The sequence below is a fragment of the Trichosurus vulpecula genome, chromosome 8 (assembly GCF_011100635.1).
Source record: "Trichosurus vulpecula isolate mTriVul1 chromosome 8, mTriVul1.pri, whole genome shotgun sequence".
NCBI classification, from domain to species: domain Eukaryota; kingdom Metazoa; phylum Chordata; class Mammalia; order Diprotodontia; family Phalangeridae; genus Trichosurus; species Trichosurus vulpecula.
In genome coordinates, this window is record NC_050580.1 from 198,014,554 (window position 1) to 198,042,340 (window position 27,787).

General features: G+C 39.8%; 1 protein-coding gene across 1 annotated transcript; it reads left to right on the forward strand.

Annotated features, from left to right (window-relative positions):
* The first annotated feature begins 205 nt into the window (after positions 1-205).
* Positions 206-27,608, forward strand: ADAL (adenosine deaminase like). The gene is made up of 11 exons (XM_036736873.1): positions 206-343; positions 9,665-9,902; positions 10,167-10,297; positions 10,539-10,599; positions 14,995-15,082; positions 17,610-17,691; positions 18,840-18,966; positions 21,628-21,708; positions 23,194-23,332; positions 25,056-25,156; positions 26,087-27,608. The coding sequence occupies exons 2-11, from the start codon at positions 9,837-9,839 to the stop codon at positions 26,279-26,281; spliced, it is 1,071 nt and encodes a 356-aa protein (XP_036592768.1). The 5' UTR covers positions 206-343; positions 9,665-9,836; the 3' UTR covers positions 26,282-27,608.
* Positions 27,609-27,787: the final 179 nt, after the last annotated feature.

Here is a 27,787-nt window from a genome sequence, read left to right on the forward strand (position 1 = left end):
TTTGCCCTTTGGTTCTCGCCGGTCCTGGGAATCGTGCAGGCGTGGATGCCCTTCTTTCCACGCATCCCGCAGGAGGTTACTTCCGAAGAAAGCACTTTCTGACCAATTAGAAAAGGGAAGGAGGGACGAGCACGGAGCATTTGCCTGTGATTGGCTCCGCCCTTAACGCTTCCCTGTGCCTTCCGGGACTTCCGGGGAGGGTCTTGTTAAGGATCTTAACAACATCCGCTTGGAGGCTGGCGGCAGCCTTGTAGCTTAAACTACTTTTTCATATATCTTTAGGATTAAGAAGGAAAACCGGTTTCTCCTCGTTATGTTTGGAAAGGTGTGAAGTTTTTAAGAGGTAGGTTCATGAAGATCGGATGCTCGCCTCCTTTTGGGCCCTGTGGTTGGATGGACTGTGGGAACAACTCAGGGGTGTCCACTATTGGAGCAAAGTCGATTCAGCTGCTCGGGCCTTTTGGATAGAATAGAGAGCGGTCAGGAGGAGCGAATTTAGGTGTCTCGAGTGTGATGTAAAGCCGATATGGAACTTAGAGTTGACAGACTGCGGTCAGCAGAAAGTTGGGGTAGGCAACAGGGTAAGGGAGTCTGTCAATCAAACATTAAGTGCTTACTAGGACACTGCTAAGCGCTGGGGATTATTTTTTAAAAGACCAAGAAACAGTCCCTGCCCTCAAGGAGCTTACCTTCTTTTTTGAAAGAAAGTTTCTCGTGTGTAAAAACAATTTTTAATATTAGTTTTTTGAAATTTTAAGTTCCAAATTCTCTCCATCCCCTCCCCCTCCTTGGAAAGGCAAGCAATTTAATATAGATTATGTATGTAACAGTCATGCAAAATGTTTCCGTTAAGAGCCATGAAAAAAAGAAAAACAGACAAAAAAACCCCAAGAAAAATTAAGTTTAAAAAAGTATATTTCGATCTTCATTCAGACTCCATTCTTTCTCTGGATGTAGATAATATTTTTCATCATAAATACTTTGGAATTATCTTGCATCATTGTGTTGCTGAGAATAGTTAAGCCCTTCACAGTTGATCATCGTACAGTATTGCTGTTACTGTGCACAATGTAATCCTGGTAATGAAGGAGCTTACATGAGGGGGAGAACACTCTAAGAACTATCTATAAACACGATGTATGCGTAGAAGACAGAAAGAAATCTGAGGGAACACACTAGTCGCTGATAGGGGACTGAGAAAGGCCACCTGAAGAAGGTGGATTTTGGGCAGAGTCTTCAGGGAAGATGAACTTGAGGTGAGAAGGGAGAGCGTTCAGGGTAATGGAAGGATGGACCTGGCTTGATAGGAGAGGCAGAGAGCATGTGGGTAATATTCAGTAAAAGAAAGAAACCAGAAATAGGGTAAAACTCACTGGTCTTGACATACCAGTGACTAAGACTAGTGAGTTCTTGTTACGTTGTGACATAAAGAGTGAGAGATACTGTGATTAAAATTAAAAAAAAAAAGAGGGGAAAAGAAAGAAATTCTTAAATAAACATTAAGTATCTACTACATTCAAGGCATTGTGCTAGACCCCGAGGACGCAAAGACAAAAACCAAATCAGTCCTTATCTTCGGAGAGCTTATATTCTACTGGGTGAAATATAGTGTCTCTATGTATAAGTAGATACAGAGTCGTTGGAGGTTGGAGAGTTAACAACTGAAGGAAGAAGGAAAGGCTTCACCTAGGAGTTGGCACTTGAGTTGAGCCTTTAGGGATCCTAAGGATTCTAAGAAGCCCAAGTGATGATGTATTGGATTCTAGACGGAATAGCCTGGGTGAAGACATGGAAGCAGGAGATGGCTTGCTGAGCACAGGGAACAGATAATCACAAAAGTTTGAAAGACGTGTAGACATCTACAAGCCAAAAGAAGTATTAGTGGGAGCTTGGAAAGCAAGGCTGGAGCTGTGCTGTATTGGACTTTAACTGCCAAGGAGTTTGTATTTTGTTCTAAAGATAGGGAACCACTACAGAGTTTTTAACAAGGAAATTATGTGATTAGATCTATGTCTTAGGAATATTAACTTGGCAGCCGAGTGGAAGATGGATTGTAGAGGGGGTGAGACAGGAATCAGGGAGAACCTGTTGTAAGAGTTCAGGCAAGAGACGATGGCAGCCTGAACTGGATCGGTGGTTGTGGGAGAAAGGAAGGGAAATGTGTATGAGACATCTTGTGGAGGTAAAATAGACATAGCAGCTGACTGGCTCTGGTGGTTGAGGGAGAGAGGTCAGGGATCGTTCTGAGGTTGCAGACCTCTGTGACTAGAAGGATGGTGGTGCCATCAAACAGAAGTAAGTAAGTTTGGACAGAAGGTGGATGTTGGTGAGATGAGTTTTATTTTGCATGTGCTTAGTTTAAGGGGTCACTGAGATGTCTGGCAGTCATTTGGCAATATGGAAGTGGAATTCAGGGGATTAGAGAAAAGAAGCTCCAGAACAGATATTTGAGGGTCATCCATGCTTAGAAGCCAAATGATCTGAAAAAGAAAACTGAAAAAGGGCAGTTAAATTGGAAGAGAACTTGGAGAGAGTAGTGTCATGAAAACCAAGAGAGAAAGCATGAGGAACAATGTAAGAAGCTGCTGAGAAGTCAAGTAAGGTGAGGAGCGGAAGAAAGACTAATAGATTTAACACAGGATTGAAGGAAGGGGGTAGGGGGATAAGCATCTATTAAACGCCTACTATGTGCAAGGCTTTGTGCTAGTTGCTTTGCAAATATCTCATTTGTTCCTCACAACAGTCCTGTGAGGTAAGTACTGTTTTGACCCCCATTTTACAGTTGAGGAAACTGAAGCAAACAGAGGTTAAAGTGTCTTGTCCAGAGTCACACAGCAGTGAGTGTCTGAGGCTGCATTTAAACTCAGGTCTTCCTGACTCTGGGCCCCATTGTTCTATCCACTGTACCACCTAACAGGAGAAACTTGGAGAATGCAGTTCCAATTGATGTGGGGTCAGAAGCAATGAACAAAATGTTGAAAAATGACTCAAGGATCATTATTGTCCATTTAAGTTTTAGTAATAAAAAAGGAAAGGAGGGGGGTCAGCTAAGTGGTACAGTGGATAGAGCAGTGGCCCTGGAGTCAGGAAAATCTGAGTTCAAAATCCAGTCTAAACACTTAATAGCTGTGTGACCCTGGACAAGTCTCTTAACCCCAATTGCCTCCCAATAAATAAATATATGGTAATTTTTAAAAATAGTTTGGCTTTCAAAGGGAGAAGAAATTATAGGATAGTGCCCCAAGAGGATGGTTGAGACACATAAAGTGGATTTTTTTTCTTTAAGGAGCAATCTGAACTTGTTTTTAGGTACCTGGGAAGGAAGCAGTGAGAGAGAGAGTGAAGATGAGCTAGAAGGAATGATCACAGGGTCAAGATCCAAAGGGCAACCTTTGGGAGGATATATAGGGCAATGAAATCAAAGACACAAGTGGTGGGGTTTGGCTCTTCCAAGATGATCCCTCCTTTTCTCAGGGTCTGCAGCAAAGCAGTAGAGAATCAGAGGTCAACTCTGTTGTGTGTTCTGGAGCACAGGAGTAGAAGTGGAGGAGGCAGATGGTTTTGGTAGCCAAGAGCTGGGCATTGGCAAGGCATGAGCTCCAGTAAGGCAAGCAGGCAAGAGATTCAAGGATGGAAGACAGTGTATAGTTGAAGTGGTCAGCTATGTAGTGTTGAGACTGAAACGAGAAAAAGGAGCAGGGAGCAAGAGCGCAAGTAATAGGCTGAGGTGGCTTGAGGAAGGAAGTTAGAAAATTCAGGTGGAGAATTTTGGTGTTTAGAATCATGTGGGTTTCACAGTGGTTGGTGGTGAGAACTGAGGTACTGCTCATGCCTTTATCTGTGGAGTAAAGATACAGGTTGTGGGAGCCGAGGAGGTTGAACTGGGAGGCATCATACCTTATTGAAGTTCCTGAGTATGAAGGCAAACATTGGGGTAGACAGGTACAAGCCAGGTACTTAATGTGAGAAAGGATGGAAAGAGACCTGGAAGACAGTAGATTACAGCAATAAGGATCTAGACTTTTAATAAAAGGATTTGGTCCATAAAACTTAGACTCAAAACTTTGGACCAAAGGCCACACCCAAGCACCCAGGAAGCTACATGTGGCCTCACTTGTAGGCCATAGGTTCCCCACTCCTGATGTAGACAGAATGATTTAGATGGATGGAGTATAGCTCAAAGGAGAAGTTGCTTTATGGTGGCTGCAGAAGGTAGGCTTGGAAATGGAAGGAAGAAACAAGGGGTCTACCAGCTTCTCCTGGCCCAGTGTGTCAGATGGTATGAGAGAAGGAAGGACCTGATACTGGAGAGTCCAGTGGTGGACATGTGGGGAAGCTAGGTTCTCTTGAGTTTAAGAAGATGTAACAAGTCAAGTCAAAAAGCATTTATTGAATGCCAGGCACATATTCATGTTTTGTGCTAAGTACTGGGGATACAAAGAAAGGCAGAAGGACAGTCCTTTCTTTCTGGGAGCTCACATTCAAATGGGGGAAACTACTTAGAAACAACTAGGTAGGTACAAGATATTTGTGGAATAGATGGGAAGGAGTTTTAGGTATTAGCATCTGGGAGGATTGGGAAAGGCCTCAGACAGGAAGTAGTATTTGAGCTGAGTCTTGAAAGAAGTCTTGGAAACAGAGAGATAAAGATATGGGGGTATAGCATTTCCTGCCCTGGGGGACAGCTGGTACAAAGGCTAGCTGGAGTGTTTAGTTCAAGGAACTACAGGTAGACCAGTGTTGCTGGAATAGAGCATGTGGAGACAAGTAAGATATTAAGAAGCCAGCTGGGAAAGGTGGAAAGAGGCCAGGTCATGAAGAACTTTAAATGCCAAACAAAGAACTCTTTCTCTGTTTTTAAATTTTGATTATTTATATTTTTATTATTATAGTATTTATGTTTGATATTTGATTCTGAAGGTAACAGGGAGTCACTACAGCTAACTATGAGGAAGGAGGTGACTTGGTCAGACCAGAGCTTTAGAAAACCCACCTTGTATCTAAGTGGAAGATGACTTGGAGTGAGGAGAGAGGAGGGAGAGACCAGTTAGAAGGCAGTTGTGATAGTACAGGTGAGAGGTGATGAGGACCTGAACTAGGGGTATGGTTGTGTGGATGGAGAGAAGGAGATGATATGAGAGATGTAGTGAAGGAAAGAAAGACAAGACTTTGCAACATGTGTGCTATAAAGAGAGGAGTTAAGAATGATACCAAGATGGAGAGCCTGGTTGACTAGGAAGATGGTGGTATGCTTGACAGGAATAGGGAAGTTGGGGGAAGGAGAAGGGCTTTGAGGGGAAAAGTGAGTTCTGTTTGGACATGTTGAGTTTGAGCTGCTGTGGGGCATCCATCCAATTGAGATACATGTCCTGAAGGTTGGAGGTTAGGAGAGAGACTTGGACTGCGTATACAGATCTGGGACTCGTCTGACATGGAGATTTTTTTTAAAAGGAAGAGAAGAGTAGATATAGCTGAAATTTGTGCCTTGGAGCTCCAAGATACACTTTGTTATGAACCTTAGTACACACTCCATCCTCCCTATACCTTGCAGCTTGTAAGAAGAAAGCCTTATGTTTAGGACTGTTATGTTGGATGAAAGTTGAGAGAGGCACCTCCAGTTCCATCCTCAAAAAAGTCAGTAGCGATGGTGGCTGGAAAGCAGGGACTTGCATGAGCTCCCCACCACATCCCTCCAAAAACATATAAAAAATGGCTCTGAACAAATTCTAGAACTGCAGAACCCACAAAATAGCAGAGGGAAGCAGGGATCCAGCTCAGGACAGCCTGGATGGTCACTGGATGAGGTCTATCGCCCACGGAGTGGAGGGGAGCGAAGCTCAGCATGGGAGGCAGCAGGACCAGCCAGACCAGGAGCCGGGCAGAACAGGCCCTAGCACCCTGAATCAGTGAGTTGTGGCAGTTACCAGACTTCTCAACCCACAAACACCAAAGACAACAGAGAAGGTTAGTGGGAAAAGCTGTGGGGGACAGAGTTTGAGGTTCGGCCACTGCCCCAGGGGCAGCGGGGGAGGTGCAGCTACAAAACTACAGCTGCAATTACTTCCGGCCCCAGGCCCACGTGGTGGGAGGAATTAAGTGGTGGATCAGAGCAAGAGTGAAGAGCCTGCAGAAGATTTGTGTCAGGTCCGGTTTGGTGGTTCTTGAGGAAGGAGGAGTGCTGGGGTGGAAGAGCTGGCTCTATAGAAATGGCTCTGAAATCAACAGTGCATCCCCTCAAGCTTGGAACAAAGTACTCTTTGCTCTACAAGCAGTCATACCCCTGACAAAAAACTCAAGGGTGAAGTGAGTTGGCTAGGAACATGGCCAGGCAGTGAAAACTCACCCCAGATTCAATCTCAGACTTTGGAATCTTTCTTTGGTGACAAGACCAAAACATAAGGCCTGAAGAAGTCAACAAAGTGCAAGAGCCTACACCAAAAGCCTCCAAAAAAAGCATGAACTGGTCTCAGGCCATGGAAGAGCTCAAAAAGGAGTTGGAAAAGCAAGTTAGAGAAGTAGAGGAAAAATTGGGACGAGAAATGAGAATGATGTGAGAAAACCATGTAAAACAAGTCAATGACTTGCTAAAGGAGACCCAAAAAAATACTGAAAAAAATATTGAAGAAAACAACACTTTAAAAAATAGACTAACTCAAATGTCAAAAGAGCTTCAAAAAGCCAATGAGGAGAAGAGTGCCTTGAAAGGCAGAATTAGCCAAATGGAAAAGGAGGTCCAAAAGACCACTGAAGAAAATACTACCTTAAAAATGAGATTGGAGCAAGTGGAAGCTAGCGACTTGATGAGAAATCAAGATATTATAAAACAGAACCAAAGGAGTGAAAAAATGGAAGACAATATCAAATATCTCATTGGAAAAACCATTGACCTAGAAAACAGATCCAGGAGAGATAATATAAAAATTATTGGACTACCTGGAAGCCATGATCAAAAAAAGAGCCTAGAGATCATCTTTCTAGAAATTATCAAGGAGAATTGCCCTGATATTCTAGAGCCAGAGGGTAAAATGGAAATTGAAAGAATCCACAGATCATGTCCTCAAGTAGATCCCAAAAAGAAAACTCCTAGGAACATTGTTGCCAAATTCCAGAGTTCCCAGGTCAAGGGGAAAATACTGCAAGCAGCCAGAAAGAAACAATTTGAATATTGTGGAAAAACGATCAGGATAACACAGGATCTGGCAGCTTCCACATTAAGGGACTGAAGGGCTTGGAGTATGATATTCCGGAGGTCAATGGAGCTAGGATTAAAACCAAGAATCACCTACCCAGCAAAAATAAGTATCATGCTGCAAGGCAAAATATGGACTTTCAATAAAATAGAGGACTTTCAAGCTTTCTCAGTGAAAAGACCAGAGCTGAATAGAAAATTTGACTTTCAAACACAACGATCAAGAGAAGCATAAAAAGGTAAACAAGAAAGAGAAATCATAAGGGACTTAATAAAGTTGAACTATTTTGTTTACATTCCTACATAGAAGGATGATGTGTATGATTCATGAGACCTCAATATCATAGTAGCTGAAAGGAATATGCATATATATGTGTATACATATACACGTGTGTGTGTATCTATGTAGGTATACACACACACACACAAAGGGCACAGGGTGAGTTGAATATGAAGGGATGATATAAAAAAAATCAATTTAAGGGATGAGAGAGAGGGAGAAAGGGAAAGATAGAATGGGGTAAATTATCTCGCATAAAAGTAGCAAGAAAAAGTGGTTCTGTAGGAAGGGGAGAGGGGGCAGGTGAGGGGGAATAAGGAAATCTTGCTCTCATTGGATTTGACCTGAGGAGGGAATACCATACACACTCAATTGGGTATCTTACCCCACAGGAAAGAAGAAGGAAGAAGATAAAAAAGGGGGGATGATAGAAGGGAGGGCAGACAGGGGGAGGAGGTAATCAAAAACAAACACTTTTGAAAAGGGACAGGATCAAGGGAGAAAATTCAATAAAGGGTGATAGGTTAGGAAGGAGCAAAACATAGTTAATCTTTCACAACATGAGTATTGTGGAAGGGTTTTACATAGTGATACGCATGTGGCCTATGTTGAATTGCTTGCCTTCTTAGGGAGAGTGGGTGGGGAGGCAAGAGGGGAGAGAATTTGGAACTCTAAAAGTTTTTAAAAACAGACGTTCAAAGACAACAACAACAAAAAAAGTTTTTTCATGCAACTAGGAAATAAGATACACAGGCAATGGGGCATAGAAATTTATCTTGCCCTACAAGAGAAGAAGGGAAAGGGGGATGAGAGGGGAGTTGGGTGACAGATGGGAGGGCTGACTGGGGAATGGGCAACCAGAATATACACCATCTTGGAGTAGAAATTGGGAAAAAATTTGTAATTCAAACTTTTGTGAAAATCAATGCTGAAAAGTAAATAAATTAAAGTACTATATACACCAAAAAAAAAAAAGTCCGTAGCATAAGAGTAGAACAAAATAGGGGTTGTGTTTGTGTTCTTAAGGAAACATTGTTGGAAATTTAGAAAGAGCTAGGGTTGCCTTCCAGGTTTTCCTTATCCCTCTGACCTCTGCCCCAGAATCCTGGAGTCAGTGGTTGCATGGCACTGGGAGCAGCACGGATCAGCAGCTAGGCATTTACTGAGTGCCTGCTGTGTGCTAAAGGGAAAAATGAAATAGTCCTTGTCTTCAAGGAGCTTAGAGTCTTAACCAGTCCAGCAACTTGCTTAGGCAGGGAGGGTATTTGATCATTGACAATTTTTAAAAATATACGTGTCAACCTATGAAAATTTGTAGTCCTCTTACTAGTCGGCTGTATAAAATGTATTAAATATTTGGAGAGATCCCTCCTTATTTCAATGTCTCTACAACTTTAATTCTCACCTTGTCTAAACATAACAGGTTCTTTCTGTCCCTCATAGACTATAAAAAGATCATGTGTTTCAAGAACTATTTTGATCCATGGAAGGAGAAAGATAGAAATAAGCCTTCTGTTCATCTTAAGAATGAGTACTGGGTAGAGGTGGGGAAAGGACAATATGTGAGTCAGTAATAATATTATATAGGATATAAGGCCTGGCCCCAATAACCCTTAAACCTGGATATGAAGAATGAAATCTAAAATTTTTGGAGTGAGACTAGCAATATAATAGCACTAGGAGAGGGAAAAAGAGACTACCATGGTTTTGAATAATAACGAATTTCCTTTGGAATTTAGTAAATTTTAACCTTACTCTATAAGCTTCCTCAACTGAAAGTAGATAGGTATCATACATAGTATGGTGTGACATGGTATGACAAAAAGAGAGTGTATAATGTGTGTTTCTGTACCTTTTTCATCCAGATCGAATTAACAAATTCAAAGTTGAATATGCCAGTTTTAAAAAGTAGAAAATTGCCAACTTTATCGTATGGACATGTGGGTACTGGGCCTAATGTGTTAAAATTTAGGATTAAAGTCCTCTTTTGCCTGCACAGAGACTTAAAAGTATTTAAACCTTAGATCCCTTAAAAATCATTTCTTGAAGATAGGTTCCTCCCCCTTCCCTACACACCCCCTAATTACTGTTGTGCTTCCTAAAGGGTGGATTAATGGAATCCTATTACTCAGATGTGGTCTGTTCTTAAAGTAGTCTTATCAGTTGGAAAATGTTCATGTTTTGTGAAAATGTAGGTGATACACTTTCCTGACCTGGTTGTGGAAGCAAGCCTATGTGGGAGAGGTTCCAGACTATAGAACATGCTGAATAGAATTACACTTTGCGGTTCACAACAAGAATAGCAGTGTTTGGGATCTACAGATACATCTCTTTTGCTTGAAGGAAGATCTTTTCTCCATTAGAATCATGATGACAATGGAAGAGCAGCAGCAGCCACAGAAGAATAAGTTTTACTTGGAATTACCCAAAGTGGTGAGAATTAAATGACAGATAACATAATTCTTAAATTAATATTATGTTGATGAATGTGTTGTCTTTTCTCATAAAATTAAATTTGCTAAGCAGAATTGCTCATTTTTAAGCTTTTTACATTAGTAAAATAAAAACCTTAAAAAGCATGTCTTTAAATGAAAATAGACTAAATAGACAGTTTGTCTAGTATAGTGGAAGCACCTAATTATTACATTTGTCTTCACACTGTTGGCACTTAAATTCTTAATAATTGTCTCTTTCTAGGAACTTCATGCGCACTTGAATGGATCCATTAGTTCTGCTACTATGAAGAAGCTAATAGCCAAAAAGCCAGATCTTAAAATCCATGATCAGATGACTGTGATTGATAAAGGACAGAAAAGAACTTTAAAAGAGTAAGCATAAGGAGGTTGGTTAGGGACTTCGGTGGTTTTTCTCATGTTTTCTGAGCTTATAAGTAGAATGGCAAAACCACTTTGGTTACAGAGATTCTGGTTATTTTAGCTAAGAGAAATAGCATATTATCCTTACTATTACAGTGAAAGATGAATGCTTCATTTTCTCTATGGTGATAGTTTTTGATGTTAGATAATAAATGTGTTTACATTTTAAAATTCATTCTGAATCTTGTTGCAGATGTTTTCAGATGTTTCAGCTCATTCATCAGATTACCAGTAGCCCTGAAGATGTATTAATGGTAAGATATTAAGGGACTTTTTAGGAATTTCTACATTATTAAATAATTCAAACCTTGTTTTTTTTGTTTGCCATCATGAGTCTCGTGGAAGATTTTGACTTTTTTGTTTTCAGTAAGATCCCTTGTCAAAACCAATATAAGTCAGTTGCCTAGGAACTTAATACATAAAGGTCAATGCTTTTTAAAGATTAATCAGAGAGAGATTTAGTCTTAAGTCTGTCTTAACAAGTAGGGCAAAACAGATACCTTTTTTGAAGTGAAATCTGTTCCCGTGTTTCCAGCTATAGCCTAATATTCTCTGGAACATTTTCTGTAGCTGGAGCTTTCCTGTAACATGTAGAATTTGCCTCCAGATGTAACCACATCAAGTGGAAGTTGCAGAGAAAAGGCAGGTTTAAAAATGGCTTAGATAAATTTATGTATGACTCCTTGATACCACTGAAAACTGGGTTCTGTAGACCAGGGCTTCTTATACTCTTTCTACTCGCAATCCACAGTGTAAGAAGCACAACAGTGTGACTGACCGCTATGGCATTACTTATAGTCTCTTATGCAAGTGGTGGGGGGAAAACATCTTAGTCTTCTTTTTTTTAAGTTTTTTTTATATTTTATTATTTAATATTTTTAGTTTTAAGCATTGATTTCCACAAGATTTTGAGTTACAAATTTTCTCCCCATTTCTACACTACCCCCACCCTACTCCAAGATGGCATATATTCTGATTGCCTCGTTCCCCAGTCAGCCCTCCCTTCTGTCACCCCACTCCCCCCACCCATTCCCTTTCCCCTTACTTTCTTGTAGGGCAAGATAGATTTCTATGCCCCATTGCCTGTATATCTTATTTCCCAGTTACATGCAGAAGCAACTCTTTTTTTTTAAAGATCTGCTTTTGAAACTTTCTCTCCCCTCTTCCCTCCCCACCCACTCTCCCTAAGAAGGCAAGCAATTCAGCATAGGCCACATGCGTATCATTATGTAAAACCCTTCCACAATACTCATGTTGTGAAAGACTAACTATATTTCCCTCCTTCCTATCTTATCCCCTTTTATTCAGTTTTCTCCCTTGACCTTGTCCCTTTTCAAAAGTGTTTGCTTTGATTACTTCTTCTCCCTATCTGCCCTCCCTTCTATTGTTCCCCCCCCTTTTTTATCTTCTTCCTCCTCCTTTCCTGTGGGGTAAGATACCCAATTGAGTGTGTATGTTATTCCCTCCTCAGGTCAAATCCAATGAGAGGAAGATTCACTCATTCTCCCTCACCTGCCCCTTCTTCCCTTCCAATGAATTGCTTTTTCTTGCCACTTTTATGTGAGATAATTCACCCCATTCTATCTCTCCCTTTCTGCCTCTCAATATATTCCTCTCTCATCCCTTAATTTGATTTTATTTTTTTTAGATATCATCCCTTCATATTCAACTCACCCTCTGTCCTCTGTCTATAGATATATGTATATTTCCTTCAGCTACCCTAATAGTGAGGTCTCATGAATCATACACATCATCTTTACATTTAGGAATGTAAACAAAACAGTTCAACTTTAGTAAATTCCTTGTGATTTCTCTTTCTTGTTTACCTTTTCATGCATCTCTTGATTCTTATGTTTGAAAGTCAAATTTTCTGTTCAGCTCTGGTCTTTTCACTGAGAAAGCTTGAAAGTCCTCTTTTTTATTGAAAGTCTATATTTTGCCTTGGAGCATGATACTCAGTTTTGCTGGGTAGGTGATTCTTGGTTTTAATCCTAGCTCCATTGACCTCTGGAATATTGTATTCCATGCCCTTCGATCCCTTAATGTAGCAACTGCTAGATCTTGTGTCATTCTGATTGTGTTTCCACAATACTCAAATTGTTTCTTACTAGCTGCTTGCAGTATTTTCTCCTTGATCTGGGAGCTCTGGAATTTGGCAACAATATTCCTAGGAGTTTTCTTTTGGGATCTTTTTCAGGAAGCAATTGGTGGATTCTTTCAATTTCTATTTTACCCTCTGGCTCTAGAATATCAGGGCAGTTCTCCTTGATAATTTCTTGAAAGATGATATCTAGGCTCTTTTTTTGATCGTGGCTTTCAGGTAGTCCAATAATTTTTAATTTATCTTTTCTGGATCTATTTTCCAGGTCAGTGGTTTTTCCAATGAGATATTTCACATTATCTTCCATTTTTTCATTCCTTTGGTTCTGTTTTGTAGTATCTTGATTTCTCATCAAGTCACCAGCTTCCACTTGCTCCAGTCTAATTTTTAAGGTAGTATTTTCTTCAGTGGTCTTTTGGACCTCCTTTTCCATTTGGCTAATTCTACCTTTCAAGGCATTCTTCTCCTCATTCACTTTTTGGAGCTCTTTTGCCATTTGAGTTAATCTCTTTTTTAAGGTGTTGTTTTCTTCAGTATTTTTTTGGGTTTCCTTTAGCAAGTCATTGACTTGTTTTTCATGGTTTTCTCACATCCCTCTCATTTCTCTTTGCAGTTGTTTCCTCTACTTCTCTTACTTGCTTTTCAAAATCCTTTTTAAGCTCTTCCATGGCCTGAGACCAGTTCATGTTTTTCTTGGAAGCTTTTGATGTAGGCTCTTTGACTTTTTTGACTTCTTCTGGCTGTGTGTTTTGGTCTTCTTTGTCACCAAAAAAAGATTCTAAAGTCTGAATCTGAGTCCGTTTTTGCTGCCTGTTCGTGTTCCCAACCAGCTACTTGACCCTTTAGTTTTTTGTCAGGGTATGACTACTTGTAGAGTAGAGAGTACTTTGTCCCAAGCTTGAGGGAATGTGCTGTTGTTTTCAGAGCTATTTCTACACAGCCAGCTCTGCCACACCAGTGCTCCTCCTCCCCCAAAAACCACCAACCCAGACCTGACTGGACTCAGATCTTAATCAGGCTCTGCACTCCTTCTCTGATCCACCACTTAATTCATCCCACCAGGTGGGCCTGGGGCCAGAAGCAACTGCAGCTATAGTTCTCTAGCTGCACCACCCCTGCAGCCCCCGAGGGTGGCAGAACTGGGAACTCCTTTCACTCTGTCCCCCACAGCTTTTCCCACTAACCTTGTCTGTGGTCTTTGGTGTTTGTGGGTTGAGAAGTCAGGTAACTGCCACAGCTCACTGATTCAGGGTGCTAGGGCCTGTTCCACCCCATTCCTGGTCTTATTGGTCCACATGGCTTACACTCTGGGCTCTGTTCCGCTCCACTCCCAGGTTCCTGCGATAGACCTTGCCCCGTGACCATCCAGGCTGTCCTGGGCTGGAGCCCTGCTTCCCTCTACTATTTTGTGGGTTCTGCAGTTCTAGAATTTGTTCAGAGCCATTTTTATAGGTTTTTGGAGGTACCTGTTGGGGAGCTCATGCAAGTCCCTGCTTTCCAGCCGCCATCTACACATTCACTGATTATTAAAGAAGCATTTTACTTGATAGGACAAAGAGCAGCTTTAAAGGCTCTCTTCTGACAAAGCTTCATTCATTAGAGTCGTAATATCTTCCTCAAAGGGAGAAAGAGAAGGTAATAAATTTAACTTAATTTTAAATAAATTTCATTTCATTTAAAGCCATGACTCAAGGTTCTTTAGAAAGAATAACATGCATTAGTAGAATTCTTCAGGGCTGAATTTTGCCCAGACATATTTAATGGCAGAGGGGATTAGTGATAAGTGAGGGCATAATTAGGGCCATTAAAAGTACAAATTTCAACAAATATTACGTAATCAAAGGAAGGGAAGAATGGGGTTTAAAGACATATGTCGTCATCTAGATTTTAGAACTAAACGACAAAATTAACAGAACACATTTTATTTAATCCTTACAGATGACCAAAACAGACTTCTCATTTTAGATTTAGAAGGAAATTTAATAATAAGATGACATGACTATCAAATAAATCACAAAGTCTCTGGTATCCCTTAATGTTGAGGAAATAAGTGAAATAAAAAGACCTTTATTTTTCCAGTTTTACTATTTTTCAAGTTCCTTGACAAAACAAAATGATAACATGTATTGCTGAGAAGATAAATATATTTTGAGTATCTGGCCATCATCAGATTTGGTTATACTCCATCACACTATACTTAAGTCATGGCTTTAAACTGTCAGTAATTATCTAACCTTGTCTCCTTAATTTCAAAATCTACCTTCACTAAATTCTTTACTAGCATTGCTAACAAGCTTTCAATGATTTTTTTTAGAATCTTTTTTTAAAAAATAGCTAAAGGAGAAGTAAAAGATATAGTCAGAAGATTCACTTATGAATTTGATTTAGCATGGGTGATGGGAGCAGAGCAGGTATAAATTTTGAAACCATCTTGCAGAATTTCATACATTTTAGAGTAATAGTTTTTTCTTTAAATGATCACTTCTGTTACTTCAGCATTTACCCATTACATATTGATGGTTCACTTTATATAATACCATGTTACCAGGTCACAAAAGATGTTATTAAAGAATTTGCTGATGATGGTGTCAAGTACCTAGAACTGAGGAGTACACCTAGAGAAGAAAATACAACAGGTAGATTCTAATCTATACCTTAATTTGTTGTTGTTCAGCTGTTTTTCAGTTGTGTCTAACTTTTTGTGACCAAATTTTGGGTTTTCTTGGCAAAGAGACTGAAGTGGTCTGCCATTTCCTTCTCTAGTTTGTTTTATAGAAGAGGAAACGGAGACAAATAGGGTTTAGTGACTTGCCCAGCATCACACAGCTAGTAAATGTATAAAGTCAAATTTGAACTCAGCTCTTCCTTACTCCAGGCCAAGTATTCTATCCACTGTACCACCTAGCTGCCTACATACCTTAATTAAGGTACCTCATATATGCCTAATTAATACAACTTACCACTTCCCATTTTTTCCGCATTAAGTTCATAAATGGGATTATTTAGCAATTACTTTTCTGTTGTCGTACTGTCCTCTAGTTGTTTCATGCGTCTCCTCTCTCTAGCCAGATTGTAAACTTGCTGAAAGACTGATCACAGCTTAGACTGCTTCTGTATTTCCCTGCACCAAGCTCAGTTCTAAGCATGCAGTAGGCACTCAGTAAACATTTGTTGATACCTTGTTTGATGCTTCGTTTGGAGGTGATTTAATGTGTGTTTCTAGAGTGAACAGTCCGGTTCTGCAGCTCTTTGTGCAGATCCTAGTAATGAGGGACTTAGGATCACACAAAGATAGGAAATTCAGGTACAGACCCATCTATGTCTACATATCATCACTTCCACTTTGGACTACAAAAAGTCAAACAGTAAAGACAGCCCTGCAGAAAAGGCTTTTAAAATTACATTACTACTTTTATGCCTCTTTTGCAGCTCTTTTATTTTTTATGCTATATAGTAAGAGTACTTCCATGTGGTTTTGCCTCTTTGGCTTTATTGCCTTCCTGAAAGTGATAACTGTTCCCTGGCCATTACGCAGAGGACACTAAATGAGACTTTTCTACCAAAGAGGATCCAGATGGTACTTTGTAGCAGCAAAATGGAAACCATGTTGTTGCCTGTAGTGGCCCCTACTGAGTAACCCAGGATTTCAGCCTTGGGGTCATCTGGACTCTTCCCTCATATCCAGTCAGTGCTGTCTGTTCTCCCTCCACAATCTTCCCTATCTCTCTATTCATAGGTTCACTACCCAGCTTTACACAGCCATCAGCTCTCGCTGGGACTATTGCACGAGTGTCCTAATTGGACTCCTTGCATACAGTTTCTTCCTCCACACAGCTAGCAGAACTAACTTAGGGGGTGCTAAGGCTTGCCTAGCTCACTCTTTCACTCTTCTTCTTGACTCTGGGGCATTTAAAGCCCTCTAACACGTGGCACAAATCTACCTTTCCGAGCTCGTTTCCTCTCCTTTCCCTTCATGTGCTCGATGTTTCAGCTTAATACCTATCACATGACTTAGCATTCTGTCATTTGTACCCGTGCCTTCTTCCAGACTGTCCCCTGTGATTGGAATTTATAACTCCTCTTGCCTCTGCCTTTTTAAGACTCATCTTAAGTGCCCCCTCCTCCACTATGACACTTTTTACTGATTTCTGCACCACCCCCCTCAAATTATATGTGTGTATGTATATATGCTTGTGTTTATATATGCATGTATATATATATATATATATATATACACACATACATGTTTTAGTGCATCTGCCAATATAAAAAGCTCCATCAGAGCAAGAGTTTTTCTTATCTTTTACCTAATACAGTGATTTGCACATGTCTTTAATGTTTCTTGAATTTTAATGATGGAAAAATTTCTTGGCAGACAAAAATTAAGTTGAAATCAAGTGAAATATTTTAATAACTTCTGGAATGTGACCAGCACACACACACACACACACTCTCTCTCTCTCTTTCTCTCTCTCTCTTTCTCTTTCTTTCTTTCTCTCTCTCTGTCTTTTTAGTGGAGACTATGTATGATTTGGATGTAGTCTGGAGAGTTGAGGGTACTCTTCTACAGAAGCCACTAACTATAAATGAAGAGCTAAAGAATTTCCACTACTATCAGCTTTGCTATTGACATTTATAAGCCAGTAAAATTTTTGGCGGGTAATTGTTTTTAAATTATTGCCAAGATTATTTAGTAGTTGAAGCAAGTAGTGAGGGGGAAGATGAAGAATCCTCATTTATATTTTTTGAACTTTAGAATAAACGTTGAAATATACACAGAACTTTTCCTTAAAAAGGAACAGGAGGAATGATGCTAATTAGCAGTCTGTAGGGGCTTTTTCCAGCGTGGGGAGGACATTCAAAAGGAGGCTACTAAGGGAGGACTAACTCACCAGAGGTTAAAGATTTGGGTATCCGGGAATGTTAATTTTTACTGCTGACCTAGGGGATAGACTTTGAGTATGGGAGACTGGTATCTTCTTTTCCCTACCAAGAAAAGAAACAAATACTTGAAATTTTAAAAGAGGTTACTTTTAAAAAAGGATAGTGCTTTAGCTCATCTTTCCCTCTTTTCCTCACATGAAAATGTTTGCACAGGAATGTTTCTGTTTATGGTGATATTTTACTCAAGTTCACGTGAGTGTTTGCATGTGCCCTTCCTAGGTATGACAAAAAAATCTTATGTGGAAGCTGTCCTAGAAGGCATAAAACAGTCTAAACAAGAAAATTTGGATATCGAGGTGAGGTAAGAAACATTATACCTTTTACTACAAAAAACAAGAGCATGACATTTTACAGCCGAGTCTCAGGTGTGATTGGTTTTTATTTGTAGCTTTAGGCCTTTTAGTAGTGAAATATATTGTTTTCTGCCTACAAATTTTGAAATCATTTTCAATGTTAGCAGCAGCAAAGAACCTTGTCCTTAGAGGCAGAGTGGGGCAGTGGAGCAAGTACAGTATTTTGAATGAGAAGCTGGGTTCAGATGTTGAGTCTGCCACTACTACCTGTCAGAACACGGGCATTTCACCTCTGGGCCTCAGTTTCCTTTTGCAAAATGAGGGAGCTGGAGTAGATGACTTACTTAGCATGTTCTCTGGTTCTGCCTTTTTTCATGCTTTAGCTCACACATCCAAATGAAACAGTGTAGCTCAGGGAGTGCACAGAGCTACCCCTTTTATGGACTATGAGGAGATTGTCTCCATCTACTATTAAAGTTAAAATGGTCACCTCTTCTTTTCGTGCCACCAAAAACACAATGGGGGAATGGCTAAACAGACTGGTATCTGGACATAATGGTATAGTATTGTGCTGTAAGAAACTGAAAGAACTTAAATGACTTGATGCAGAATGAATTAAAACCATGTATAAAATTACAATACTGATGTAAATAAAACCTATACTAAACAGAAACTGAACTGTGTCATTGCTCCAGGAAAAGAAATAATGAAGCATATTTCCCTCTCGAAAAAGAGGTGGGCAAATATGGGTACAGAATGTTACGTGGGGAGTTTTTCTTTCTTACAAAGGAAGGTCAGGTCTATGTGTTGGGCATATATGGGAATGACTGTCATGTCATGTAGTAGTAAAAAGCTTCAATAAAACTTATTTTAAAAATAAGATCATGAACTCATTCCCCAACAGGAATATTGAACGTATTGTGACATGCTGTGTAATAAGTATTCCTAGAATATAATTGGCTTTTGTATTTCCCATATCGTCTGGCTAAGCATTGCTTTGATTAAAGTCATATTATTCGTTTAACATACATACACACACACACACACACACATGCGCACGCGCGTGCGTGCATATCTGTAGTCCTTATGCTGATGGTCCTGTTTTCCCTCTTTGGCTATATATTTGTTTACTGTCAACTGTTCCCCTGTATTACAGATATTTAATAGCAATAGACAGAAGAGGTGGACCTTCAGTAGCAAAAGAGACGGTTAAACTTGCCAGAGAATTCAGCCTTTCCTCTGAGGATACTGTCCTTGGCCTTGACTTGAGCGGAGACCCCTCTGTAAGTTTTTCCTAGAAGTAGTCACTCTTTTGTTATTACAGGGCAAGATATTTTAATTGAAAAAGTACCTGACTGTAAATACATCATTTTCAAAACATGACTCAGATGATCAGAATTTATAAGAGCCCTACATTTTTTACTACTGACTAGACAACTTCAAGAAATAGATCCATCCTATGACTTCATGTCCTCCCAGAGGATTCTCTGAACCTGAGAAGTTCTCTCATTGTCTTCATTCATCCATTTGGTAGAAAAGGATGACCTGAGCAGCCACGAAGAGTCTTGAAATTTAGGCAGATCTGTTTGGTAGGTGTCATTCTACTCGCCATTTCTGCAGCAGAGACTGGTCAGCATCCCAAAGTTACTGTTAGCATTATCTGGTAGAAAGAACTGAACTTAGAGACAGAAGACCTGGGTTATGGTCTTAGCTCTATCATAAATTCAGTTACCTTGGACAAGATTTAACCTCACTGGACCAGAGATCTTTCTTTTACAAAATGAGGGCCTTCTATTAGATCAGTCAATCAGCAAGCACTCAGTAAGTATTTATTATGTCCCAGGCTTTGTGACAGATTCTGAGAATACAGACACAAAAATAAAAATCCCTGCCCTCAAGGGGTTTGCATTTTGCCAGGGAAAGCTACATATACACATAGAAGTAAATAGAAAAGGTAATTGGTGGGGAGAGGCACTCAGGCTGAGCTTGAAGGAAGCTAGGGATTCTAAGAGGTGGAGAGAAGGAGGGCCTTCATTCCAACCATGGGGAGCCTCCACAGAGGTACAGAAGTAGGAACTGGAATGTTGTGTTTGGGAACTGAAAGGCTCTTTTGACTGGAACGTGGAAAGTGTGAAGGAGTAATTGTGTAATAAATTCAGAGGAGTAAGCTGGATTTGTATTGTGAAGTGTTTTAAATGCCAGACAGAAATTTGTATTCTATCCTAGATGTAAAACACTAGACCTTTGAGGGCAGAAGAATAATGTCATCAGATGTGGGCTTTAGGAGTACCATTTGGGCAGCTCTGTGGAAGATTGGAGAAAAGAGAGACTTAGGATAGGAAGACCAATTAGAAGGCTACTGCTGCAAGCCAAATGAAAGGTGTTGAGGACCTCAGGGTAGCTGTAGTTAGTGAGGGTGAAGTGGTAAATGGGGGTAGATGTGAAAGATGTAGAGGTAGAATCAACAAGATTGGTAACTGATTTAGATTTGAGGGTGTTGAAAAACGAAGTGCTGAGTAGGATGACTCAGATTGCCAGCCTAGTTGACCAAAAGAATGGTAATGTCCTCAATGAGGAAATTAGGAAGAGGAAGTTATTTTTTTATGTATTGAGTTTGACATGCATATATTTGGAAGTGGCAATGTGGAACTGGACCTCATGAGAAAGACTATAGAGTTATAGATGAGAGATCTGGAAGTTACCTGCATAGAGATGATTATCGAATTCATGGAAGCCAATGAGATAACCAAAATAGAAAGTAAACAGAAAAGAGAAGTGGACCCACAACAGAACTTTGGAATACATCCATAGTTGGGGGCTAGACATGTATAATGATCAAGCAGAGGTGACTGAAGTGTGACCAAACTGGAAGAGAACCAAGAGACAGCAGTGTCACAAAAATCTAAGGTATGTATCCAGGAGGAGAGGGTGGGCAACATCATCAAAAGCTGTAGAGGGGTTAAGAATGATCAAGATTGTGAAAAGGCGACTGGATTTAGCAATTAAGAGATCATTGGTAACTTTAGAGAGCTGTTTCATTGGAGTGGTGAGGTTGGAAACCAGATTGCAAGAGATTAAGCAGTGAGAGGAGAGGCAATGCTGGGATATAGACAGCTTTTCTTAAGAGTTTGGCTGTGAGAGGGAAGAGATTTAGGATCCTGTGGGGATGACAGAATCTAGAGGAGGTATATTAAGGATATAGAAGAGCGGGTATAATTGTGAGAAGCCAGGAAGGAACCAGGAACAGGTAGAAACTGCAGGTTAGAGGGGTGGGAGGTGATTACAAGGCTAGTCTGTCAAAGATAGAAAGGAATAGGATCAAGGGTACAAGGATTGGCCTTGGTGAGTATAGCCACCTCTTCAATATAATGTGGTAAAGAAAGTAATAATGGTGGATGATGTCAAGGGGGTTTTGAGGAGGAGAGGGCAGGGACCTTCTTTCCCAGTGAATTAAGAGGTGGGCTCTTCCATTGAAAGGTTGTAGGGATGGGGTAGTATGAGTGGCTTGAGGAGAAGGAGATTTGGAACACTTGCTCTGGGGAACAAGATAGTGAAGAGTAAAAGGAGAGATTAGTTAACAAATTTGTATTGAACCCAGTTAATGTGGCATCCTGCAGCACTGTTGAGCAGCACATCAGTAGGAATGGGGGTATTTGAGGGTTAGGATTTAGCAAATCATGAGTAGCAAGAGCATAAAAGGGGAGAGGATTCTAGAATAGAGGATGTGATCATCTCTAGGGTCACTTTCAGCTTAAAACTCCTTTAAGATATTGTTGACATCACGCTTAGCACTCTATGATCCCTATTAGTAACCAAAATTGTGCCTACCTGATCTTGACCACTGTCTCCTCCCAGCTTGTTAGAGCATTTATCAAATAGCAGAGCTAATGTCCCCAGTTTATTCATAAGTCTCATGAAGCCTTATTTTAACTTGTCTCTTTAAGGCAGGACATGGGAAAGACTTCTTGGAACCTCTTTTGGAAGCAAAAAAAGCAGGTCTGAAACTGGCATTGCATCTTTCAGAGGTAAATAGTAATAGTCTCAAAGAAGAATAATCCTTCCTCCACTGTCACATAGGGAAAGTATACAATTAGAAATAATCAAGAAATGGCTAGAAGAAAATGCAGTTTTGAAAATTATTTTGAAAGGAGAAAGGTAGACTTTGGAGGAGATATAAATTAAGACAAACTTGCAATTTATATATGACTTCTTTAGGGCAGTGTTCTTATTTTGGATTTTGAGGGTCAGTGTTCAGTCACATTCCAATTCCTAATCACAATATTCAAAATAACCTAATTAGAAAAATAAGCAAGAACTTCCAGTCATCTTTGTTATTGAAAGCATTGAGTGTCTCCCTGTGTTGAGGACAAAAAAAAGCATAGTAGTCTCACTTGGCCCAAGGCATGACATTTCAGTGGGTATTTCACAAGAGGTATTTGAAGTGACATGGAAGTGGGAGGGGACAAGGAAAAAGACTGTTTATCATGTATGTGGCAAGCAAGGAGATGAGGAGTCACTTCTCAGTTGCCAAACATCTGGCAATGGCAATACTATACCTGGTATATAGTGCTATGACCCAAAGCACCAACAAGATAAAAATTAGCCAGAGGAAACGCTTCCATCCTGGGAGAGTTGAGATCCATGATTTTTCCTCTGGCACCTCTAGGTCTCTCTGGTTGTCCATACTACCAGTCTCTCTTCTCTTCCTATCTGTCTCCTTCTCCCCCCGCCCCCAAAATGACTAGTTACAGTTCTAAATAATGTATGCTCCCAAAACTTGAATAGCAAAGATTGATTTTCATCTTCAAATAATGTTCATTTGGTTAAGAAATCCATTCTTTTTTTCTAGTGATATAAGTGTAAGGTAGGCAAGGACTACTCCCCATTTTACAGATAGAAAAACTAAGGCAACTGAGATGCTAATGGGCCAGTATCAAAAATACATTGGTAAACCTACTATTTTGTGTGAACTACCAGGGAAATTTTTTTTGCCCCCAGCGTCAAGGGCAAGCAGCTTGACTAAGTTTAAACTACAAAGACTATGTATGGACATAACAGAAGAATGTATTCTTCTCCCTGAGTTATCTCTAGTCCATATATGTACTTCTTTCCCCAAAATCTGTTCACTTTGAGATTCCTATTTTTATTCCTACTTTTTTCCATTGCTTATAAAACATTTAAAACACTTTTAATATTAACCTGGGCTTTCTAAAAATAAAAGCAACAGCCTTTAATGCAGAGATACTTTTGCAACTCTTACTATGACTGTGGGACATAGCTAACTTTGCCAAAACAAAACATTAATGAAATGAGGTCTAGAGGAATCCACTGGGTAAAAAACGAGAGTGAAAAAGATTCATCAGAAGAAAACAAGGTGAAGTGTGAATTCCTGCTATCCATCAACAGCTCAGAGCCACATAGTTAGCAATGATAGCCCCCAAAAAAAGCTAAGACCCACTGAATCAGGCTTTTTTTTTAAACCTACATATATTTATATGTATCATTTTTAGATACCAAACCAAGAAAAAGAGACCCAAGTTCTCTTGGGGCTGCCTCCTGACAGAATTGGCCATGGGACATTTCTCAGTTCGTGTGTAGGAGGGTCACTGGATCTGGTGGAGTTTGTTAAACAGCACCGTATACCATTAGGTGAGGTCCAGGTCACTGAGAACCCTTCCACTTCTCCCCACACAGCTTGTAACCCATACTTTGAAAGGCACCACTCTAAGGCAACACTTAAAAAACAAAAGATAAAAATAATGACTCATTTAATGCTGTAAAATAAAAGCTTATAATGCCATTTGTTGGATGCAGCTAGGTTGTACAGTGGATAGAGTACCAGGTCTGGAGTCAGAAAGACTCATCTTCCTGAGTTCAGATCTGGCCTCAGACACTTATTAGCTGTGTGACCCTGGGCAAGTCACTTAACCCTATTTGCCTCAGTATCTTTGCCAAGAAAACCCTAAATGGTGTCATGAAGAGTTGGACATGACTGAAATGAGTGAACAAAAAACAAGAATGTTTGTTAGGAAAAAAAATGCAATATTTATTTAAAAAACCTACAAATTCAGGAAAAATCACAAATATTTCAGGTGTCTGCTAGCCAGTGCATACTTCTATTTTTCCACACTTTTAGGTCTGGAAGTTATTTGGACAAAAACAAATTGCAAATATCTTTTAACACATGGAGGGAGTCTTTCCACCCCCAACTTCCCAGCTCTCTAGAACTTGCCTCAGTAAAGGAAGGATTGGCAAGATATAAACCTATCCTAGAGCACTGTGGCCTGGACCTGTGTTATGGCTAGAGAATATGATCACCTGGGGTTTACCAGAGTGCTCTTGGCTTCCCTTTGCTTACAAATAAGAATAGTTATTCAGTCAGTGTACATTTATTAAGTGCCTACTATATGCCAGGCATTGTGCTAAGCATTAGGTATACAAAAAAAGGCAAAAGACAGGCCCTGCTCTTAAAGAGCCCACATTTGGAAACAAGGATTCTCAAAGTGGTCATTTGTGCATAAGCCTGGGAGGTAGATGAAATAGACTGTTATTTCTCATTTTGATAAATTTCTCAACATGAAGTATAGAGCTTAGTCCATAAAAATTTCACCAAGGAAAATTTAGTATTTTGTGATAGGAATTTGGTGATAATATAAATTAGCCTTTGAGATTACTTACTTTGCTTAAAAACAGTAGGTGAATGTTTGTATGGATAAATAAATAAATGAATGAATGTAGGTTTCCTGTAGGACCACAGAAAAAGTTCAGAGCTTTGCTTAACCTGATTCTGTCCTAGTCTCCTTATGTTGCAGTTTCCACTCAGTGCTGTATTTTCAAGGCTTCATCTGAGCTTCTGCAATAAGGCTGGAATTAGGCTGGATACCTTAGACTAAAAGACTCTCCCCCTCACACCCCCACAATCCCTACCACATCTGATGGGCTGCCAAGACCATTCCCTATACTGTTATACATTATAATGCTGACCCTGTGTCTGGTAAGGGAAGAGGAAATCCCACATGGAATGGGTTTCCATCTATGGAGGTGAATTTTGGGGGAAAGAGAGAACATGGGAAAGGAATGTTAATTATTTTATATATATATAATATGCTATATATATATATATATATATAATATGCTATATATATGCTATAATATGCTACAATTTGATGAAAAAAGTTTTGTTCCTCTAGTGAACTACAAATGCACATAATTGTATTTACTAAATAAAAATTTTTAAATTATCAAATACTATTTCATGCAATGTAAATGTAAAAACAATTGATTTATCTTCCTATAGAACATAGTGTGGATTAACTTCCTTTCTGTGGTTTTATCATAGTGTTTTGTTTTGTTGTTTTGTTTTTTCACTTAGAACTCTGCTTAACTTCAAACATCAAAAGTCAGACGGTACCTTCTTATGATCAACATCACTTTGGTTTCTGGTATGGCATAGCCCACCCTTCTGTAATATGTGTAAGTAAGATGCTTTGCTTAAAATATTCTGATCCCTTTTTCTTTCTGCTTTTGTAGTAAACTAAATATAGCATTAATAACTGAATTACCTACCTTAGAGGCCTCACAGTGTTGCTTAAACAATTGGTTGAGTTGCTGGTCTGGCAGGAAGAATTGCATAAGACCAGGGTGAATAGCTCTTGGCTTCACAGAAAAGAACCAGGGAAGTAACTGACTTGGGAAAGATGGTAGAGAAGTTATAAGTGAGAAATGCACTATTCTTCTGCTCTATCCCTAATCCTGGGGCCCAGGGAGTAGTGCTACACACAACTATGATGAACATTTATTTATGCACCATGATTTATAGCTCCAGCAGCCACAAAAGTCTCTCCTAAAAGGGGCAACTGAAAACGTATTTCAAAACTGAAATTTCAGATTAGTTTGAATGATGGCCTCAGTTTTGCAACTAATATAGTTTTCGTGCTAAGAAAGCTTTACATTGACCCTTCTCACTGGGGTCTCAAAGGGCACTACAAATATCATTACTCATTAATGATAACAACACTTGACATTTGTATATCATTTCACATTTTACAGAGTGCTAGGACAGCTCACTCCTTCATGGGTGAGTCTAAGAGAGGTTAAATGACTTGCCATAGATCACTTAAACTTGGAACTAGAACCAAGATTTCTGATTCCTAGTTCAGTGTTTTCACACCATTACCATACTACCTCTCTTTTACCTTCTCATAGGTGAGTATGAAAAGAGGGCTTTGGGGACCAGAAAACGTAAACCCTGGATAAACGTATTCCTGTGTACACAAAATAGGGGGAAAACAAGAAACTACTTGATGCTACCATAGGAAAATCGATCACATATTAAAGGGGGATAGTCATTGCCTCATTCTCTTAGAACTCTAATTCGGAAACTTTCTGGGTTTACATCGGCAGACTGATGATAAGGGTGTTTTTGCAACACACCTTTCTCAAGAGTACCAGCTAGCTGCTGAGACATTCGGTTTGACCCAGACACAGATGTGGGACCTCTCCTATGAATCCATCAATTATATTTTTGCTTCCAGCAGCACCAAATCTGAACTAAGGAAGAAATGGAATAATATGAAGCCAAAATTCTTACATTGTTAAGTTTTGGAGATAAAAAGGGAGACTCTATAGGAAGTCACATCATGGTCCTTGGAATCCATTTGGAACCACTTTGCAGTCCTACCACCTGCCTTGCATCAGTGATTAGGATATTCTCCAAGAGTCTAAATCAGGGGTCCTTAATCAGTAGATTACAGCCCATTGATAGCTGAAGAAGCCTTACTTGGCTGATTTCTGGTTTGTTTGCTGTTAATATTCACCACTTCCACCCCTACCCCCTCCAAGAGGTTATAGGAAAGGGAACTAGCCTAATCAGTAACTTGTACCACAAGCCATGTTCTCCATTGCCTACTCAGTAATCATAAGGTTTTAGAGAGATCATCCTTTTTTCCTTTCATTTATTCCCCAAATATCCCAGTAGCATTAAAGCTGATGATCACATCTGGATCTCTCCTAATGAGCCTGTAAGAAAAGAGAAGCAGCAGTCTCTAATGTAAATTTCTCTTGCCCACTTGGACTACCTTAAGAGGCTGTAAGACTCATTAACAGTTCTCCATTTCCTTTGCCCAATCTGAATTGATCCCTGTGATAGCAGCAGTACTGCCAAAGATCCTCCAGTTCCACTGTCTTCTAAGACCCTGCTCTCTCAGGAAAGAAACTGCTATAAAACAAATATATGCATAGCAACTTCAACGGGAGGTGGGACCAAACTAATAAAAACTACTGAACTGGAGGAAGAAATAACCAAGTAGGGTAGGATGGAGGCATACTTGTCTTGCTCTCTAGATATCCCACTATAATTTGGTATATGAAAAGAGCTACCTGATTCTACCTAAACATCTGCCATGTGCTACCCTGTTTCCTCCAGTATCTCATCCCTCCCAGATTTAATTGGTGATAGCTGTTGCTATTCCCATAAGTCGTGACTAATGAGAAGAGGCCAGGGAACACAGGGTGGTCCTGGGTACAACTGCTATTAGGCCCAGAGCTCCATTCTGCTCTGCTCTGATCAGAATTGCTAACTTCACATCTGGTGTACAAAGCCACGGCCAGATTTAGCCGTACTTTCTTAAGGATCGTTATTCTATCTTATTCTTCATGCTTCCTTGTAGCCACTATTAGCCACTCATTTTCTCCTAACAGTTTACAAAAAGTCTGACCTCAGGAAGTTTTTCTTTGAGAGCTGAGACACAGTCATGAAGCCAAAAAAAAAAAAATCTGAAAAGCAGATGAACTGTACAGACAGGGGTATGAGTGCTTATATACATTGGTTTCCTTAATGGTGTGTTCCCCCAAATGATAGGTGAATAAATTGAATCTTAATTAAAATTTATTTGGTGAGCTTTCTATTTCAAGGAAGCCTACTGAATCACCCAAGTTTGTTTTTTTCTATTTGCATCAATCTGGATGTTTACATAATATTGGATTTTCTTAAAGCAAGGAAAACCTGTAGTAGTTCGTTGAAATACATTAGCTTGGCGGTCCCAGGGATTTTAACCATCTCATCCATCCTCTCTCTAGGGAATGGTGTGGGCCTTTGACAATCAG